Source organism: Haliaeetus leucocephalus, unplaced genomic scaffold, assembly GCF_000737465.1.
Source record: "Haliaeetus leucocephalus isolate CR32 unplaced genomic scaffold, Haliaeetus_leucocephalus-4.0 Scaffold153, whole genome shotgun sequence".
NCBI classification, from domain to species: domain Eukaryota; kingdom Metazoa; phylum Chordata; class Aves; order Accipitriformes; family Accipitridae; genus Haliaeetus; species Haliaeetus leucocephalus.
The window spans coordinates 830,771-842,826 of record NW_010972589.1 but is presented as its reverse complement, the minus strand read 5'-3'; the positions used below and the strand labels follow the sequence as shown (position 1 = coordinate 842,826).

The window sequence follows — 12,056 nt, the reverse complement described above, 5'->3', positions numbered from 1 at the left end:
ACCAATTTAAATAATACATACTAAAAAAAGACTTTTTGTAAAAAAAATTGAATGTAAGTGAAAAATTAATTGAAACTTCGCTGTAATGTTTCAGAGGCAACTGATGTAAAGATTTATGTGATCCAGTTTGAAAAATGCAAATGGCCTTTACTTCCAAGGGGTACTTACCTTCCACTGTATATTTTTTCCCTCTTAGAGCAGAGTTAAGTGTAACCCATTTCAGCCCTTGTTCTGGTTAGAAATAATTTAGTACTTTGGTAAGGCTGTATTTGACTTTCAAGATTAAGATTTAGTTGAAAAAGAATCAAAAATAGCTCTTGAAGGTATTACAATACAGCAACAAGAGTTGACACTTTGCAATAGCTCTGTGAATATTTTTGCCTTACTTCAGAAAATGGGGTTTTAATCAAAGCAAGAGTTTTTCCACTGTATTCCAGCCACCTTGAAAAGTTCTGAAAATTGGAAAGTTCTTTGCAGGATTGTTACTGAGTGAGGAGAAGTGCAAAAGGAAAAAAAAAAACCCACGACCACCAAAAAAAGCACCCCCCAAAAAACCCCCTCCAAAACCTCACCTGTCTCAGCTTGTATGTGTTTCTGTTGCCTACTCTTCTCAGACCTGGCACTTCCCTCCTCTAAAGCCAGTGTTACGAATCATCAGGTGCCTGCTCTAGTTTGTCACCTCTGTTCTGACTTTAACAGGTATAATGATGTGTCTTGCTCTCCTAAATAGCCTTCCTTAATGTTGCTAGCTTAAATAAGAAGCTACTTTCTAGACTGTCAGTGTTATACCAGACTTGCTGCATTTAATGATTTCCAATATGGACTATTACTGTTCTACAGAAAGTAAAACAGGATGGTGAGTAACAGTGGGGGATCTTGCAGGCCCCATGTTGGCTGCAAGCTTACACAGCTGTAGTCACAGTGCTCGAGACAGTTGTTCATGTAGCTGTAGTTGCACATCATGGACATTAAAAAAAGGAAGTAATTTTTATCTGGTGTATGCCGAATACTTTGGTGTAGGAGAACTCCACCTCAAAACAGAAAGTGAGCAGTTTCAATGGAAACTTAATCGTACAGTCACAGTATCAATATCTCAACAACATTCATGACACACTGTAAAAACTGAAAGCTTCTTTTATAAGATTGCCAAGTAAACAAAGCTGGACTAAACCATTGCAATATGCTTTGTTAGTTCATAAGAAGAAGTCATAAATTTTCCATTATGTTTTATAACATACTTGTATAATATATACTTATAAATGTCTTTTTAATTAAAGATCCTTAAAGCTGCTTTTTTTTTTTAATGCTGTTTATTTTTAAGTAATTTTAGCCATTGGCACATACAGTGACCTTAATGTATTTTCTAATTATTTCAAATTCTTCTTGTATATACAACTTGAAAGTCTGAAAGTAACATGAGAACCATTTCACATACTCGGTAAGAGGGCATCCAAAAGTGTATGAATTTGCTTATAAAACTGTAATGAAGTAAAATGGTAAGCAGTTGCCTCTTACAAAGCCATCAGTTGTGTGATGGCAGTCAGGTCAGCCAAGCAGTTAAGAGGCAAGATTAACTGAGCTGTTGTAGGAATGAGTCAGCCATTTTGCCTCTGGATCTCCAGACCCAGGCATATGCCTCAGTTTTACTGTTCCCAACAGAAAGGTAAAGTCACAAAGAAAGGTAAGTAACACTTAAACTGGCACTTGGATCAAGCTAATTTAGACTTAGTGACACTGATTCAAGTATGTACCTTTTTAACGATCTCATTACTCTATTCCCATCCCTCTTCACAGTTCATTTCTAAAATCTGGTTTCTCCAAAACTGAACTCAATCCAAAAAAACCTCTTCCATTTTCCAGCATAATGTACCACACCCAAATCCTACCCATAACCTCCCTCACTAGCTTCAGAGATGATTTTTATGTAAATAATATAATTAGTGTCAACTGTGGAGGAAACAGATTTTGACATTTGTAACCATTAGTTAAAACACATTTGATTTCTAAGCAAGTATTCATTCAGCTGCCCTAAGAACCAGAAGCACCTCCATGATATTACTCTCTTTTTACATGTTGGTCAGATCCTGCTACCATTATGAGCTGGTTCTGTGTTGGCTGCATCATGGTGTGGAAAGGTTTTTTGAACAGCCCAAGTTGGAAATACTTGTATTATAGTGCAAAGGCCAAAATTTATGTTCTAAGCCAAACTCAAGTAATAACCCAGTTCTGGATTAGACACCCACAGTAGTCAAAATTTGGTACTTCCAGTTCTGCAGGGTACTGGCAAGACAGGATGTGTACATTTACAGGTCAGGTTAATGTGATAATTTAAGAGATAACATGACCTTACTAACATTATTTACAAGACAAGTACAATAGCTCAACTATTCCACTGAAGATATTTGCAACAATAAACAAAGTTTAGAGCATCTAATTTTAGAAGCTTTCCTATGTAAACTCAGCTGAAGTATATTCCATAACACAGCCCACATGATGGGGATAGATCAGAATCGTAGCTAAACTTTTAGTAACCAACAAAAATACAGTATTTTGATTTTCAAAGTGATAGACAAAATCTCCTGTTGTTTCCAGTGTTGCTAGTAATTCTTACAGCATCTGCCAGCTGAAACGGTGACATGCTAATAGTCAGTCTCCTAGTGTAGTTGCCTACTAACCAAAGACTCTGCCTTGCTGCAGCACACTCAAAGCATTACCACGTACAAGACATACTGGCAGCTATTTAAGAAGAAGCAGTAGTAAACCACTGATAAAATGAGGGAAGTTTAAAAAAAAAATCCATCCCAGAGATATTTAAGGCAGACGAAAAGGCTGAAATGTTCTGTTTACCCAGAAAAAGTAACCGCAGTGTGGTCCAGGGCAAGCATTTAGAGAGACCGGTGAACAAGGATGGGGGCGGGTGCCTGGAAAATCAGGAGCAGCAATGTGAGTGAGGCAGGAGCACCTGCCCTTGACCAACTCAGTCCTCTCCAGCAGCCATTGTCCTTCACTGCTCCTGCACTGCATGCTGTTCTCAGCACATGATACCGCATATAATGTGCTGCACCTGCTTTTGTTAGTTTATCCATCTCCTGCTATTTTCTACTGAATATCTGGACACTAGCAATGCTGAGAAATTAAAATTTACACTAGCACAACTCCATATGTTAAAAGACGTGAACAGACAACAGAATGTAAACACCATAAGTGTGTTTCCTTCCTGTCCCTGTAACAGTTCCATCTCAGCAGAAATGTAATGATACACTTCAGTGGAGGTAAGGACAAAAAAAAAGTCTGGTCTTCTCAAAATCCAACATCAATCCAAACTCCCAAAAGTTGTTCTTCATGTTTGTTTCGCTACAGGTTTCTCATTTGGGCCATGAGTTCTTCCAGGCTTTCTTCAGACTCTGCTACTGTTTCCTCAGTTACCAAATTCTCTTCCTATTAGAAACAGGAAGAAAAAGTTGGCAACAAAAACAGCAAACAAAAAACTCTGCACAAATAAGCTTTATTGCCATTATACCACACCATTTTCCTAGAACCAAGCACTCAATTGCAAGATCAGGCATAAGTGATTATAAGCTTAAATTGTAAGCGATCCTGACTAGAATCTAGAATGTTCTGGCTGCAATAGATACAGATTCTATGTTCCCCAGGTATACTCATTGCTCTTTGACTACATATAGCTTTTATAAGATAAATACGGTAAAAATCAGTCACCAAAACATCAACTGAGAAATTCACATTTGTTTTCCTTCCCCCAGCCCCCAAATACATTCACTCCTGTCGCCTGAAAACCACGTTCACACTAGCATCCATACCTGAAGAAATGTATTTCACAGAAACACAAAACTGGACCGTAGAAGGCACTAACTGGATGTACTGAGGTACAGTTTCACAGCAATTGTTCAAGATGGAATTTTACTTCAGGTTTAAAGGGCAACTGAAGTGGCTGGTATTATAATCTAAAATATGTATTTCAAAAATTGATAAAGAATAAATACATTACCTTGTTTGGGATAGTATATGCTACAGTAATTCCCTCAGGAAGCTCAGGTACTGGGCCAGATGCAGCCTTCAGCTCATCTTCTGACATTTCTGATACTAATTCGATGCCTTTGCATTAAAAGTTAGAAGAAAACGTTCTTTAATCACCATGTTATCACAGTAAGAGGAAAATGGTAGCTACTTTTCCAAAATAAAAGAAAAAAGCAGAAAAGAAGGCCTTCACTTCCAACTACTTCATTCCATTATCAATACAAAATATTTTCCCTTTACAATATATGAAATGGTTCTATACAAGTAACGTATGGACAAAAATGGCACTTCTCCTATAGGACATCCTTGTCCTTACCATTTAAATCTTATCGTGAGGTCACTTCTCCCAATGGTAAGTGAAGATTATTTTCCATATCATGTAATAAACAGAATGTATATATCCACTCTTGAAATGGTTATTTAAAACACGCTCACCATGCCTTAAGACAATTCCTTCGAATTTAAAGCCCTCAGAGGAATATAAAAACCCACGGGATGTCTCAGCACAGTGGTTATGGAAATGACCAACACTCTTTAGTTACATATTTAAAAGGAACACACAGTGAATACATCCCCTCACATCTTTCATATCGTCTTCAGACCATTCTCTTATTTCAAACGGCGGTTACATTTTGAGCCTAAAACCTGTGCATTACAGTAAGAAAACATCAGCAAGCTGTGGTAACATTACTGTCAAAGGCTGTGAAAAACCAGCAGTAATTAATGCAGCGTAAGTTGCAAAAACAGGAACCAGAAGCCTGTGTACCCTATGGTGTGTTCACCCAAAACAGAGATCAGCTGATGACTTACCCCAGTCATTGTCTTCGTGTACTATTTCTTCTTCCTGTTCAATTTCTTCTTGTTTTGGTCGTGCAGCTTCTTTTTTCTGAAGGAAAAACACAAAAGCATAAAAAACCATAATATATATAATAGTCCAATTTTCAACAACAGCAAAGAAGATCAAATCTAATATTCACACTTCTTTTAAGTTATGCAGTCACCATTTAGAACTTGGTTAGGCATAAAAAGGCAGAATACCTGCAAGTTAAAAAAAAAACAACAAACCCATTAACACTCAAAAATACATGACTACCAGAAAGGTGGAGCAATTACTGTAGGAGAAAATACTATCTAACTGAATGCAAGCCATTCTGCCTACCCTTTGCTTTAAGATAACTTTAGGTACTGTATTTCTAATTTAGAAACACGTGCAACCATTTGAAGACAAGGCTGCTGAAAACTGGAGTAGCAAAGAAAATTTTCTTTTACTACAGATCTGTAGCTCGCTTTGTTCTTAACACTTTAAGAAAGGGGAAAAAAAAACAAACAAAAAAACAACACCCAAAACATTTTTACCTTGTAATTTTCTTGCTGTTTTCTGCAATTTCGGTCACTACATTGTGGGTTTGGCTTCATAGACATAGTTGGAAAGAAATCCTGCATCGCATTGTAACCAAGATAGTAACTCACAGTACCAAAATTTAATAGGTATCTAGAAACACAAACAGAAAGCAGGCCCTTATATACAGGTGCAAACCTAAAAATTCAGTTGCTCAAGGAATATTTTTTCCTCAAAGAACTTTTAGAATACACTTTCACACTAGTGAAGTTGCAAAAGTTACTGTAATTGTCTTAAAATAAGCTGTAGTCACCTGCAACACCATAACTGCATCAACATAGAACCTGGTCCTCTTGTGGTGTGAGTGTGTGAGAACAAGCCAGCTACAGTCTCAGAAAAAATATGTTTAGAGTAATACGTAAGCAGTTTTCTCCTGTGCCTTTATCCATTGCTTGTAATACAGGGCACCTGAGTGTTTCAACGGGAGAGTTTTCAACACCTCATCAGAACCAGTTTAATCACCTTTACTGTAGGGTCAGATTTGCAATGAAAATAAAGATTTAAATTAAGCTGCAATGTTTGCATTCTTCATTAAAGAAAAAACACATGCTGCTGTGCAATTTTGTATAATACCTCTCTGCACAGCTGAAAATGGAGTTTTGTTGTTTGTAGGCACACTTGCAAACAGTACTTGTATTCTTTGTAACTAGAAATTTTAGGATAGCTGACAAAACCAAGCTAATGCTAAAAACAGGCTAAATAAGATCCTGTTCTCAAAGATGCTTGTAAAACACAGTGTATCATTTTGAAACCTAGTACAAAGTTGTTCAAATATTTTCCTTGCTGATACATGCAGTTCTTTCAGCAGTTGCAGTCATGTGACAGTACTTTTTGAAAATATTAAAATATGTTGTATTGCTATATAACTATTTTTAATTCACCTCAGGTTTTTAGAATACAAACACTGCAAGAGAAATTATTCTTTGTCCATGTACAATATTTCAAAGACAAGTCAACACTAGCATTTTTTGTCTATAATTTAGTGATGTCAAATGGGAGCATGTTTCAATGCAGAACTAAGAAAAAACTGTGTGCGTGCGTACACAGTAAGAGAAATTCTTAGGAAAACTCTGAAGACATTTTCATACCACTGAAAAGTTCTACTAAAAACAGCAGCTCCAAAGTAAACACACCAGTGATTCGAGCAGTATATATTTCAGCCCTGTCCAATGATGCCAATACTTTCAGGAAATATGCCACAAACATATAAAAAGAAGCGGACCCATCATTATGAAATGTTCCTTCAGGTTTCTTTCTCTTAGTGTGCTGTACATTGAATAGCAACAACTCAGTCACTTACTTCAGAACATTTTGTACAAGAATTCCTGCCACAACACCCATAGTTGTAGGAAGACTAGCTGCACAAACTCCTTCTCGTTTTAATGTTTTCTCATCAATATTTGCAGCAACTACAAGTGGAGGAGCACACTGAGGGGAAATAAACACATGAAGTTTAAAAAAAGTATTAAAAAACCCCCACAGATCACACAAAATTTTAAGCTACTCCATCAGCTGTTCCAGGATCACATTCACTAGCCAGCTAATCTTCATATTTCCAGTCCCGCTTTAAAAGATAAATGAGCAATTCAGCAGAGCACTGCATACCGCGAAACAAGCAGATTCACCAGGTATGATCAGCTGTATATGTCCTGACACTGCATTTTCACTCACTCCAGATTCCATCCAGATTTGTCCAAGTTCATTGCAGGCCTTACAAACACAGAAACACACACATCAGCACTGCAGAAGTTTAATTAAAAGAAAAAAAACCCACCTAACACACTGTAAATTGAGAGCAATTAAACACATTAATCTTCCTGCTTTGAGACAAAAAAAACTATGATCAGAAAAAGGAACATGAAAAGGCAGAACAGAAATTTTTATCAAAAGACAAATTAAAGTTATCTCCGTGAAGCCAACCCTTTGTGCTTTCCTGAGGATCTGAGATTTTTGAACACACACATACATTAACGATCCAGTTACTAGCACACTACAGAATCTAACAGCATGAACTACTTGTAAAGGCATGGATACAGTGATCTGTGTGCCTCCAGTGCGTGCAATTTATGGATCAAGTTAGCTTAAGAATAACAGAAAACATGCATTTGGCATATACCCTACATTGGCTGCTACTATAAAGAAAAGCAGTTCGATTAAGTACATAGCCCTAAGGCATTTTTAGTATACAAAAAGTCATATGAAGTATACAATTAGCTATACACAGTCTTTAAAAAGTTTGTAAGATTTAACATACCAGGCTTTGATAATACCTTTATATAAACAGGATAATTTGGAAAGACAGAGAGGGATTATGACACTTAACTCTTTTACTAATCATCAGCTGCCAGTAACTTAGAAGTCTGTAGCTGAATGTGTAGAATGTGTTTTGTAAGAACTGGGTAAAAGCTCAGATTCTGCTTCCTTAAACCAAGGAGGAAATTTCTTAGAAGATTCTTGGTAAGGTCCTGTCTTTTCTCTAGTCCCCACAATTCCTAACATTATTTATAGGAGAAAATAGGCTTCCACAAGCTCATGCCTTTGATGGCCTTACCGTGTTAATTGCCATGCGAGCTTCAAAGTTGTCCACGCAGCTTAGAACAAGATCGACAGGCTTCCCTTCCTCTAGTGCACCGTTACTGAAATGAGTATCACAAGTTTGCATGAAATTGCTGGCAGAACAAAATACCAACATGGCAATCAACTTGCTGCTTTAGAGTACAGAAGCATATGGGAAGTGTATTTCTAACAAAACTTGTGCAAATGCAGAACAGGATACAACTAGCATCTTAGATCTACAGTAGAAACAACAGTGTGCTGAAGCTGGGATTTAAATATATGGGCATTTTAGATTAAAAGCAGTTTCATATAGTATACACTTACAGTACAAAGTATTAGAGAATTGTATCTTTCTACAACATAACTGCAAATGGGAAAAGTTATTTCAGAACTTCTCTGTCAGATCCGCTAAAAACTATTTTCTTTCTTCATTCTATAAAGCATACCTGAAACTACGCCAAAGCAAAGTGTCTTCATATATACATACTTCCCACTGGCTTTCAATTGGAAGTCATTAAATTGAAAAAAACCCAACAGTAAAAATGTGAGGCTGTATTTAGAGCCACATGCCAGCAGAAGGTGAGAGATTTTACCTTATTCTATCCATGAAATGTTCAAAGTTGTCCAGTGTTGTGATGTTGTAGTTATGTACTTCGAATTGAACATCAGGATTAATATTCCTTATGGAGGAAATAATATGAGTCAATGTTAATAAAACCAATGATAACTTGCATTCTACTCCCTGACTTCACAAGTGTTGCTACAGTTTTAGTCTTCCAGTCTGAAGTCTAGAATACACCCGTATTTGTCAAAAATTCACAGATTAGATGAGAGAGGAAAAAAAAAAACCCACAACATACTGAAGTGGTACAGTTTATACCAAACTTCTGAACAAAATTAGTTATACTTAAAAAGTAGACTTACACTGAGGTTTTGGCCAGTACAAAAATGTCCTTAAAGTATCAATCATTCCCACAACTATTTTATACTCAAATTTCCAAACTAGATCATGCCACTTTGCAAGCGATTTAGAATGAAACATCGGTTTTCTGGAGCAGCATCCTGTGTAAATACATTTTGATACCCACTTCTCTAAGTTATACCTCAAAGTATGCTCTGCTGCTTGCACTTTACTTAATCCAGCTTGATGAGGTTGGAAGAAGAGTCTGTTCATGTTTGCCAACTCCACTTTGTCATAATCAAACAGAAGCAGCTATAATAAAGATTGTATTAACATATGTGAATCTTCAGAGACTCTGCAACCACAGCACCATGGCAAGGCATTTTAAACAGCAAAACTCATTCTGAAACCAACAACAAAAAAAACCCAAACAAACCACCACCCCCGCCGTCCCATTCAGTTCACATACAAAAGGCACCAACACTGTAAGCACATGAAAGACTGAATTCTAGCTGCTGTTCACCGGGAACTGATTTGTTAAGTCATGAAAACCACTCTTAATAAAAAGCAATCCGTTCATTTGATCTAAACTAAGAATATTCAACAGATCATGTACACGAATGCTATCACCTCTGTTGTCACATTCCTACTTGCTGTTATGGTATTAACTAGAAATGTGTAATTTTGTTCATTGGTCTTGGCATATAGTTCTTCAAAACCAATTCACTTAAAATACCTACATAATACATGGACATGTTGATTATTATAAATTCTGAATCAACTGTCCAATGTCCTTTCTTATGCCCAAGATGCTGGTCTTCAGGAAATGCTCCTTCAGCGGAAGGGAGAATAAACTTTGCAATAAAAAAATTGCATCACCTCTGTATTAAGAAACTTCTTAAAGTTCCAAGAGTAAATGGGCAGGCTTTGACTGGAAATACAAACATCTAAGCCATTCCCCAAATTCATTCTTTAAAGATAAATCCTGTTCTATTAACTCTGGAGGTTCTTGTTATCTCTACACACACCAAATTATTTTTAACTGCTACTAAGTTTTTAGCTCTGCCATGTGATGAACTAATGTTTGTGATAAAAATATGTTTGACATCTACCACATTTCAATTTCATGAATATCAACTTGTTCTTATAACATACAACTTAATCTTCTATGCGAGTTACTCCCTTCTTTTTCTTTATTTTGTTTTCCTTTTGCAATAATCCAGTATGAAGGTTAGATAGATGGGCTCATATAAGAGCACAGAGAAGACAAGCATCCAAACAAGAATCATCTACACAATACAGGATTAAGCCCTAAGTAAATCAATTTTACTAGCATAAGAAAAATACAAACTCTTCATTTGTGATGTTTACCCAAGAGCCGTGGTTGAGTGCTTTCTTCATAGTACTTTTTTGTTTGGGCAAAATCAACTGAGCGAAATCGAATCTAACTCTTTACGAAGAAGACTGGTCCATCTACTATAAAGCAGTAGAAGAAAACTCTCATTACCTTACCAATGCCACACCTTGTCAACATTTCAGCAGTCACGCTGCCAACTCCACCTACACCTACTACTGCAACTGTAAAGGTACGGATTTTCTGTAGAAAGAAATAAAATACAGATCAGTATATCGAAAGTGGTTCTCACAGGGAAAAATATGCAGGCTGTTTTAATGCAGATAGAATCCTACCTCATAGTCTTTGACAATTCCCATTCTTTTTAACGCCATCAATCGACTACAAAGAAAAACAGCAACGTTATATGGAAAATGCTCTCTACGTTTCTAATAGCAACTTTGCTTTTCAGATATTTAAAATCACTTTTGCCTTAAAAATAGCCCCACCAAGCACCAAACTCAAGCCTGCTGTTTTCCCTGCAGTTGTGACTGCCAGCTAGGTAGTCTAAAAGAGATAGTAGATACCTTCCTGTGAGCAACAGCAACGGAGTACTAACCCTGCAGAAACTCATGGATTTATTCAGATGGTACGAGTAACATCAACGAAAGCAGGAGAATCCATAGCTATTTTTGTAAATGAATCCCTGATTTACAGAGTGAAAGCCTACACTTTTTTCTTTAATGAACCATATGGCAGCAGGCCAGTGAAGACTCTCCCACTGTTTTCTGATCAATTTGATTAGATTAACTCCAACATAACATTTAAAAAAAAATTAATTACAGAATATCAGGTTGTGAGGATAACTGGAAGAATTTTAAAGTAATGTTTTATCCTGCTATTGTATTTTTTCATAGAAAGTATCAATGAAAGTACAAGTATCAACTTGTATTAAAGCAATTCATCCTGGGGGGGGAAGCATCAGATTTCCAGAACTGCTGAGCATTAGAAGGGGTCCCAGATGCTCAAGACTGCTCTAAACCAAACTCTAAAATAGGTAAGTTTGAGGAGTGAGAGTAAGACCTCCCATAATGCCAACACCCGCCCCACTTACTAGCAACTTTGCTGAAAACCTCACAGTTTCCTCCCTCTCTCCCCCCCCCCCCCCCCCCCCCCCCCCCGTACCACACAGGAAGATAACACAAAGCAACTCCGACGTACGGCCCTGCCAGCCCCGGCGGTGGGAACGGGAGAGCACCTCTCCCCTCCGCCCCGCAGAGCGCCTGTCTTCACCGTCGTCCCGACGCCCCCCTCAGCACACCCAGCCCACCCCTCCCTGGCCTCGCCCACGTCCACACGCCGCCTCCCCTTCACCCAGGCCCACAGCTCCAACCCGCGGCCGCGGACCCCGCCGCCCTCCCTTCTCCCCAGCCCCCACGTCCCGACTCGGCGCCCGGGCCCCCTCCCCGCGGCTCAGCCCCGGCCCTCTCCCCACAACCCAGTCCCCGCAGGCGCAGCCCCCCGCCCCCCGGGGGCCCTCCCGCACGCCCTCAGCCCCGCCGCACCTGTAGGGGTTGGAGTCCGTCACCTCCGGGCTCATGCTCTCGATGCGGGCCCGCGGCGCCGGCCGGCCGCCCCTCTCCCGGGCCAGCTCCTCCTCCAGCTCCCGCACACGCCGCTCCAGCTGCTGAAGCCGGCCCGGCTCCGCCATGGCAGCGCCGGCAACGCCGCAGCGACACGTCTCCCCGCTCTGAGGCGGCTTCCGGGAGCGGCAGGGAGCGCCGTCCCCTGCCCGCGCCGACGCCTCAGGCGAGCGTTCCCAGCCGGAGCGG

At 39.0% G+C, this 12,056-nt stretch overlaps 1 protein-coding gene across 1 annotated transcript; it reads right to left on the bottom strand.

The window, feature by feature from the left end:
- Positions 1–1,279: 1,279 nt before the first annotated feature.
- UBA5 (ubiquitin-like modifier activating enzyme 5) lies at positions 1,280–12,002 on the bottom strand. The gene is made up of 12 exons (XM_010562029.1): positions 11,790–12,002; positions 10,581–10,626; positions 10,399–10,488; positions 9,094–9,203; positions 8,584–8,670; positions 7,986–8,070; positions 7,040–7,144; positions 6,735–6,862; positions 5,392–5,527; positions 4,846–4,921; positions 4,007–4,113; positions 1,280–3,438 (listed from the first exon to the last, which is right to left on the bottom strand). Exons 1-12 carry the CDS (start codon positions 11,933–11,935, stop codon positions 3,355–3,357), a joined length of 1,200 nt encoding a protein of 399 aa, XP_010560331.1. The 5' UTR covers positions 11,936–12,002; the 3' UTR covers positions 1,280–3,354.
- Between the last annotated feature and the right edge of the window lie 54 nt (positions 12,003–12,056).

Coding starts and splice junctions, on each gene's coding strand:
- UBA5 (XM_010562029.1), bottom strand. CDS start 11,935: ATGGCGGAGCCGGGCCGGCTTCAGCAGCTGGAGCGGCGTGTGCGGGAG. Junction 4,922..5,391: donor AACAGCAAGAAAATTACAAG/GTAAAAATGTTT, acceptor TTTTTCCTTCAG/AAAAAAGAAGCTGCACGACC. Junction 3,439..4,006: donor CATATACTATCCCAAACAAG/GTAATGTATTTA, acceptor TGTTTCTAATAG/GAAGAGAATTTGGTAACTGA.